The following is an 8,065-nucleotide window of genomic DNA, read 5'->3' on the forward strand; positions in this document are numbered from 1 at the left end:
TATGTTCATGACGATCTTCTGTTTCCTTCATTTTTGCTTACTAGCTAGCGTGTCGAGTCCTCTCTATACATATAGTACGTAGCGTCGACCAAGCACGGGGATAAGAGAGGACACTTCTCTCTATTAATTAGCTAACTAACACAATATATGAAACACCTAAATTAACCCCCCAAAACCCACCCCTTAAAAAAACAAAAACCTCAGCTCTTGCGAGCTGCTGACGCATGGATGCCTATTGGTCCCGGTTGGTGCCACCAACCGGGACCAAAGGGCCTCCTGCCTGTGCTCGCCTCACCGGTCACGTGGAGGCCCATCTGTACCGGTTCGTGTAAGAACCGGGACTAAAGGCCTAGGGCTTTATAACGATCCTTTAGTCCCGGCTCAGCAACCGGGACAAATGACCCTTACGAACCGGGACAAATGGCCCTTTTTCTACTAGTGGCCCCTCAGCCTAGTGGAAAGACCTGTGTCACAATGTCGTCGTCACTAATAATGGAAGCATGTGAAAAATAGCAGATTGGATCTCCCCTCCTCCTCCTCCCGCGACACCCCCACAAGCGCCCGGGAGGCTAACCCTAGGGCCGCCGCCTCTCCTCCTCTCCTCCCCCTCCCTCGCCACTGCCAGGGGGCACGCGCGGGCGAAGTCTGTACATTGTGGGCGGCACCAGGGCCTCCTTTGTGTACTCACGCGGGGGGTGTTGTGCGGGCCGGGTCTAACTGGCCGGGATGTGGCGGTAGGTGCTGGCCGTGGCAGCACGTCATCTCTCTTGAGCGGGCCGGTGACGGTGGCGGGGCGGCGGTGCGACCGGTAGCATGGTAGAGGTGTAGGCCAACGGGTGGTGATGGCGGCAGCGCATCCGGATCCGCCTCTGACGCTGCGGGTCGTGGGCGGCCTGGGCCATGGGCAGCCTCTCTGACCGCGGTGCGATGGTGAAGGGGCGGCGCGACAACAGTGGGGGTGGGAGTCCCTCGTCCAGTCGGGCCCTTGCGGCTGAATGGCGGCGCTCGGGGCGGGAGGGCCTCCCTGGTGACTACCTTGGCTGCGCTGCGGGTCAATTTAGTACCTCTTGTCGGTGGGCGCGCGATTGGTGGTGGCCTCGCGGGCATGTATGTCGGCTGCCATGGTGGGGCGACATGGCAGTGTGTTTGATGGGGAGCTCGATAGCAGGGGTGGGTAGCCTCGATGCGGCCGCGTTACTTGTTGCCGGCATAGGCGTTTGGCGGTCCGGATGCGTCTGCTCCTTCTTCTCTCCCTCTCCTCGTGTTCGGCGTGGAGCTCGGTAGGAGGAATTGATGACCTTGATGCACATTTCACTTGTCACCGGCACATTGGTGTGCTGGTCCGGATGCGTCCGCTCCTCCTCCACCTTTCCCCATGTTGACAGGGGAACTCAGTAGGAGGGATGGGGTGGCCTCGATGCAGTCGTGTCACTTGCCGCAAGCACAAGTCTGTCAGTCTGGATGCTTCCCCTCCTTCTCCCCATATCCTTGGCCGCGGGCGGGTTGGTGCAGGTATGCCGATGTTTGGAGTGGAGCGTCTGTTGGAGGCTCCATCGGTTGGGGGCTGCCGGTTGGGCCAAAGCAGGGGCCTTTGTGCAGTCTCGGGGTTGTATGGTTGCAGGGCGGCGGCTCTGGCAGCGGGAGGCATGTCGTTTGGGGGCCGAGCGTGTGTCTCAGGTGCGGGTGGGCAACCATGGCCATGCAGGTGGCATGGTTGACAGACCTAGGGTACGACGAAGGGGTGGGAGCGCCGGGGTACACCACTCTCGGTCTTGTAACAGTTATTTTTGTTAGTCACTGGAAAAAACACGTTCGCTCGCGCTGCCTCCAGGGGGACGGCTTGGGTGAACCCTAGCCGCCTCCCCCGACCCCCTCCGCAATCCACCTGCTTTTCCCGCCGCCACCGGAGGAAGCCGGTGAGCGAAGCACGTCCGGCAGACGGCGGTGGCGGGCTCGCCTCCTTGCTCCACGACGAGGCCTCCAGCTGGCGCGCAGCGGTGCCCCTTGGTGCCATGCGGGGCGGCGGAATTCGGATGCTGGGGCGGTGCAACCACAACTGCGTGGGCAGCGTGGGTAGCCGGCTGTGGCTTCCGCCGGTGGCGGCAGATATGTTGTCCTCCTGCAAGATCCGTTTGCTGCGGGGTGGTGGTTCGAGCGCCGGCCGGCGGCCTCCACGGCATGGTTGAGGATGGCCTGAGTTGCGGGAATGCGGTGGGTCTGGGCTTGGCCTGGATCTGGTGCTGCGAGCGCCCAGGGTCTGCTCTGTCCGGCGGCTGGCGGGGCTTGGCATGGCGGCGCATTCCGGGGTGGTCTTCGTGATGCCTCGCGCGGAGGTGGTGGTGGTGGCGTGCTGTGATGTGCGGTGGAGGTGGTGGTGGTGGCGTGCTATGATGCGCGGTGGAGGTGGTGGTGCCATGTGGTCGCGGTGGAGGTGGTGTTGTGGTTGCGGCTTCGATCTAGGTAGGCTGCCATGCCCTGTTCTTGATCTGGCTCATGCGGTGGTGGCGGATACTATACTACGATATGCCCTCTCCTCCTGCAGCAGCGGTGGCTGACTCGTTTGAGAAGCTCCGGACATGAGGATATGTGATCTGGGGTTGGGAGAAATCCCTGCTTCGCGATGGCCGAGGCTGACAATGTCGACTCCCGCGGGTGCCGTCCCCTCCCTGGAGGCATTGTCTTGGCCCTGATCCGACTCCCTCCCTCGTGCTCGGGGGAAACCCTTGGTCTGACTTTCGGACCAGGTGATGGCGGCGTTCCCTCCATGGAGGCATCGTCTTGTTGCTCGAGGAGTCCCGATGGTGCGGCTCAAGTTGGTGTCGGCAATTGCTCTGGGCTTGGGCCTTCGAGGCGCAATGTACATCGTCGCCGACGCTCTCTCGACGACGCCACTCCAGGTCTGACCAAGCCCTGCCATCCACCTGCCGACTTCCTCTTAGCGCAAATGGGTGGGTTATGTTGGTTTGTGCTGTCCTCAGATGTTGGTCATGTTGTAGAGGTCTTCGGTGTTGGCTGTGACGCGGCTTGATAGCTCTGTGATTTGCCTTATTGCCATTGGCATGGGTTGATCTAGGTGATGCATGTATCATAGTACAGGTGGGATGTGTGCCCGGCTTCTTTGCCGCTTCTTCTCTGCTTATGCGTATTCGAGAAAAAAATGCTTCTTTCTCAGCTTCGGCTGGCCGGCCAGCTCCTCGCTCTGTTCACAGCGCACCTTCGTGATATCTTCTTCCCTCTCATCATTTCTGTGATGCCGTGCCCATCCCCACTACCGGAATAGTCAGATTCGTTGAAGGAAATTTATTGGATTCCGTCCATCTCGTCCACACGTTTCTGAGCATATCCTAGTTGAAGATTCCCAACAGGTAGCAATCAAGGACCGAGCTCGTACATCCTCTAGTATAGTCCTCCTGGCTTTCTTCTTCACAATAATTGTTCTCTCAACATCCACACAAACTAACCAAAAAGACTGACAATGGAGGAGCATTGACAAGTCCCGGAATAGCCAAGCCAAAGCACGAGGTCCCTCCCTCCAAAGTTCAAACCAGGCCCATCCTTGCAAAGCATGAGGCCTCAGGTGCTGCTCGTCGCGTTCGCTGTCCTCGCAGCACTGCCCCTCGCCCACAGCCAAGGTGAGGCCGGGATTCTTCTTTCTTTGTTCATCCATTTCACTGTGTCAAAATCGCTTCTGTTTTGCTCCTCCTCGAGTAGGTCAGTATAGCAGCTTACCGATGCTTGTTTGCTGCCTGCAGTGGCGAACCCATGGCCGTCCTGCGACAACTGTGACTCGTGCACCAAGTCCAACTCTCCGGGGTGCACGCGTTGGAATTACTTAAGCTCCTGGGTTTTTTACCGTCGACCAAGTGCAAGAGCTGTGTCATGTCCGCCATCAGGCCACAACAGCTTCCAGTGCACAAACCGCATCAACGATTTCTGCGAGAGCTGCTGCACGCCGGCTGCTCAGAGCTTTAGCTCCCTTTGCATCTGGATTGATCCCGAGAAGAAATGAACGTTACAATAAGCGCACAAGAGCATAGTCTATGCTCAAAATCTTCAGTTGAACCTTTTGTGTAGTTTGTTAAAAAATATCAATCCCTATGTAAGTTTGGTTTTAAAAGTTTCAGTATCGTATTCACAGAGAAGATAATTGGTCATGAAATGAACTATGGATTTTTGGAGATGACTTAACTGGTTTAGGAGTGACTATTTTGAGTTGACAAGTATCTACATGCACAAGCAAAATCTCGCAAAAAATAATTATTAAAACCCACTATGGAAGTATGGAATTCATGTATTTAACTTCACGTTACCCTAATTAAAAGATGTTCACTGATTTGTGCAAAATTTATTTAGTGATTTAATTAGGAAAGTCACGCTATGCAAGCCGGAGAGCTTAATTGGACGCACAAACGGATGTGGAACCCAAGTTCGTAATCTTGAAATAGATAGGTGTACTGAAAGAATAAAGTTTGGCAGGTTGTGGGCAATAATTGGGCTATGTTGTGCTTATGCTTTAGTGTAGCTTCCGATTTGGCTTGATAAGTGCGTGAGTGTGGCTTTTGATTGGGCTTGATGGAAGTGTGAGGCCTGTGATGAAATGAAGCCTCCGCGGCGACACGCCATCACTGTCGTTCAGGAACTCACATGAATGGTGCAGATACCGTAAGAGCTCACATGAATGGTGCAGATACTACATGATGCCTATTGTCTATGTGCTGGTACCACACAATAAAATGGTGCACGCTTTAGTCAGAACAGAAAATTGAACAACGCCCTGCCCTATGTGCATAGATGTTTACGATTATTCTTCAACAATACAGCTGGTAACACAAGGGTGGTCAATAGGTTTTCCAACAACAACAAAAAGGGGCCGGCGTTAAGACTTGGTTTTGCAAATTAACATACTCCAACAATGTACAAGTAGTGTCAACATGAGATTTGCACAAGGATTTGCTTAGCAGTTGTCAAATTCTATGCATTTTCACATGGTGATATTTCACAATCATCTCATCTTATAAAGATGCCGCTTCTCTGTACCATTGAGGGGGGTAGGAAATTGCACAAACCACTAAGTATTGGGGTCGATTTTCGAAAGAACACTAACTCTTCGCTATTTTTTTTTTTGATAAAACAACATCTGTTGATGTAATTCATTGCAGCTAGCTCTAATCTATCATTTTAACTCCACTGATATGATTATTGATGGGTGGTGGGTTCGCTTCTAAGTGCACAAGTGGCAAATAAAGCGGCCACATCAGCTGACCAGCAATCAAAAATCACTAAATCACATATTTACCCTGGTATTAGAAAAAACCTTCACCCATTATTTGCTGGATAATCCGCTCACACACTTAGTTTTAGACTTAGCAAATTTCAGTTCTCTGAATAAACCTGACAGTCAGCGTGTATCTATCCACGTACGGGTTCAGTTAGTGTTTCTGTTAAGTACTTCCTCTGTTCCTAAATATAAGTCATTTTAGAGATTCCACTACAAACTACATATAGATGTATATAGACATATTTTAGAACGCAGATTCACTCATTTTGCTCACTATGTAGTCCATAGTGGAATCTCTAGAAAGACTTAGGAACGGAGGGAGTAGTTAGCTAGTTTTCAGCTCGCCGTAGGAATCGTGATGGGATGGCATGGATCACGCATTCCTCGCCGCGACCATGTAGGGATCTTGCACATTCGAGTGTCGTAGGATGGCATGACCTGTAAGCTTGGCGCGCATGACCATTTCTTGCTTGTTTTCAGGAGCTCATTTGAGTTCAGATAAATAAGGGGAGAAACAGAAAAACTACCAAGTTGTTAGAGGATCGCAAAACCTCTGTGTCTTCCATCTCTCCCCCACGCGTTCGTTCTCTGTGATCGTGCTTGCTAGTTTCTGCAACAACATGATTTTGTGACCGGTCACTGACCTGGCCGGTCGCCTATATGTATAGGGGTCGTTTGAGGAGCCGGCTGTTGATGCTCTAACTCCATGCTCGGCAACAGGACGGTGGAATCGGCAGCATCAGTTCCCAGCGCATGTACAGCGGGAACTCATCGTTCTCTGATGCCTTGTCACACACTGATGCCGTACCCATCTCCAGTCTCCACGTTTTTTGAATGAGAAAATACCCATCACATGGTCTCAGCGTAGTCAGATTCACAGAAGGAGACGGCGATGGGTGCCCTTCTCCCATCCATTCATATGGTCTGAGCGTATCCTAGCCAGAAGATACCCAGCACCAAACAAGGACCGATCACAGCCTCTAGTATTGGCCTTATTCTTGTACTGGTTGTACTCTTGTTCAAATTATCACAAATTCAAAGCCAATCCACACAAACCAACCACATAAGTGGAGTACTGTCTGGTTGTACTCTTGTTCAGATTATTCAATGGAGGCGACGGCGCCATGCGTTGGCAAGTCCCGACATCGACATCAGAGGAGGACAAACGGAAAAGTCTTCTGTTATGACTTTTTCTTTGGACTTGTTGCTTTTGCTCTCGACATCAGAGGAGGACATAAGAAGGCATGCATTCCATACCCATCGCATCAGGCATTAGCGGCGCACACTCAGTCTCAGATAGCCAAGCCAAACCACGAGCCGGCTCCCATCCTTGCAAGCAAGCATGAGGCCTCAGGCGCTGCTCCTCGCGTTGGCCGTCGTCGCCGTCCTAACAGCGCTGCCCCTCACACATGGCCAAGGTGAGGGACCCTTCTTTCTTTCTTGATTCGAAATCGCTTCTGTTTTGCTCCTCGCCGATCGAGTAACTCAAAGTCACCAGTGTAGCAGTTCATTGATATTGGTTGCTGCCTGCAGGGGCAAGCCCGTGGCCGTGCTGCGACAAGTGCGGCGTGTGCACCAAGTCCATCCCACCGCAGTGCAGGTGCCAGGATGTGTCGCCGACCGGATGCAACTCGGCTTGCAAGAGCTGCGTCAGGTCCACCGCCGGCTTCCAGTGCGTGGACAGCATCACCAACTTCTGCGAGCGCCGCTGCACGCCCGCCGCGTGATTGCACGGCGGATCATCTCCTGTTGTCGCTTGCCTGAATAATGCCGATTAGCTTGTGCCTTCATTTTCTCTCATTCGTTCGGAGCTTCCTCTGCATGCATCTTGGTGTGGATAGACGCCTAGAAGAAATGAGTGTTTGATGATTTCTTGTTGTTTCTTACAATGTTTTAAATAAATGAAGAGCATATTCTATGTTCAAAATCTTCTCGGTTGAAAGTGGATAGGTGTTCATTTCAAGGATGTCAAAAAACAACCTGCTTTCAGATGGAGCCTTTTGGCTTCTAGCCTAACCGAACATCCTACGTTGAACATGGTTTGTTTTGAACATCCTTGATATGACCCTAAATTTTGCTAGTATGTGGGCATGTCCATGATAAGCATCCATGCCAGGTTCGAAAGAAAAAGTATTTAATATTATAAATGAAACAAGTACTTAAAACTTATATTTTAAGTTTTTAACATACTCCCTCTGTAAACTAATATAAGAGCATTTAGATTACTAAAGTAGTGATCTAAACGCTCTTATATTTGTTTACGGAGGGAGTACCTAATAAATACAAAGAAATAAATTAAAAACAGTAAATGCTTTTCTAAATAAATATTTGAAGGAAAAAAATTAAAAGTGCAAGCATATTTTTGAAAAAAGAAAAAAAGGAAATGGGAAAATGAAAATGAAACGAAAAAACAAAAAATGAACAGAAAGAAGAAAATAACTAGTGGGAAAAAGACCTGTTCGCTAAAGTAAACTGGTCGGCGGTCGCTGAGGGACTACTAGAACTGTGCATGGTGTCTTTAATTATGATATTTAATTTGCCACACCATGCACCCCAGGGATTCTAAAACTGTGCATTTTGACGTGAGTTATCTATCACATATCTAAAACTGTGCATTTTGCATTTGAAGAGAAACAAAATAAATGCACAACTTCAGGGGATGCTCAACATGCATTGAAGAATCCCAAATCAAATTTTTTCCTATAATCTAATTCTAACATTTAACCAATTTGGCATGAATCACCAAAAAATGGGGCGATTGGAGATTTGTTAGACTAAGTATATATT

General features: G+C 50.6%; 2 protein-coding genes across 2 annotated transcripts; both read left to right on the top strand.

The window, feature by feature from the left end:
- The first annotated feature begins 3,441 nt into the window (after positions 1-3,441).
- LOC119312161 (Bowman-Birk type trypsin inhibitor-like) lies at positions 3,442-4,183 on the top strand. Its single transcript, XM_037588206.1, has 2 exons — positions 3,442-3,632; positions 3,753-4,183. Exons 1-2 carry the CDS (start codon positions 3,566-3,568, stop codon positions 4,007-4,009), a joined length of 324 nt encoding a protein of 107 aa, XP_037444103.1. The 5' UTR covers positions 3,442-3,565; the 3' UTR covers positions 4,010-4,183.
- Positions 4,184-6,558: 2,375 nt separating this feature from the next.
- Positions 6,559-7,205, top strand: LOC119313069 (Bowman-Birk type trypsin inhibitor-like). Its single transcript, XM_037588937.1, has 2 exons — positions 6,559-6,696; positions 6,812-7,205. The coding sequence occupies exons 1-2, from the start codon at positions 6,621-6,623 to the stop codon at positions 7,003-7,005; spliced, it is 270 nt and encodes an 89-aa protein (XP_037444834.1). The 5' UTR covers positions 6,559-6,620; the 3' UTR covers positions 7,006-7,205.
- The last annotated feature ends 860 nt before the right edge of the window (positions 7,206-8,065 follow it).

Source organism: Triticum dicoccoides, chromosome 1A (genome assembly GCF_002162155.2).
Source record: "Triticum dicoccoides isolate Atlit2015 ecotype Zavitan chromosome 1A, WEW_v2.0, whole genome shotgun sequence".
In the NCBI taxonomy this organism is placed as follows: Eukaryota; Viridiplantae; Streptophyta; class Magnoliopsida; order Poales; family Poaceae; genus Triticum; species Triticum dicoccoides.

Excerpts from the sequence above, each read along its gene's own strand:
- LOC119312161 (XM_037588206.1), top strand. The coding sequence starts at position 3,566 with ATGAGGCCTCAGGTGCTGCTCGTCGCGTTCGCTGTCCTCGCAGCACTG. Across the intron at positions 3,633-3,752 it reads GCCCCTCGCCCACAGCCAAG|TGGCGAACCCATGGCCGTCC; the intron begins GTGAGGCCGGGA and ends TGCTGCCTGCAG.
- LOC119313069 (XM_037588937.1), top strand. The coding sequence starts at position 6,621 with ATGAGGCCTCAGGCGCTGCTCCTCGCGTTGGCCGTCGTCGCCGTCCTA. Across the intron at positions 6,697-6,811 it reads GCCCCTCACACATGGCCAAG|GGGCAAGCCCGTGGCCGTGC; the intron begins GTGAGGGACCCT and ends TGCTGCCTGCAG.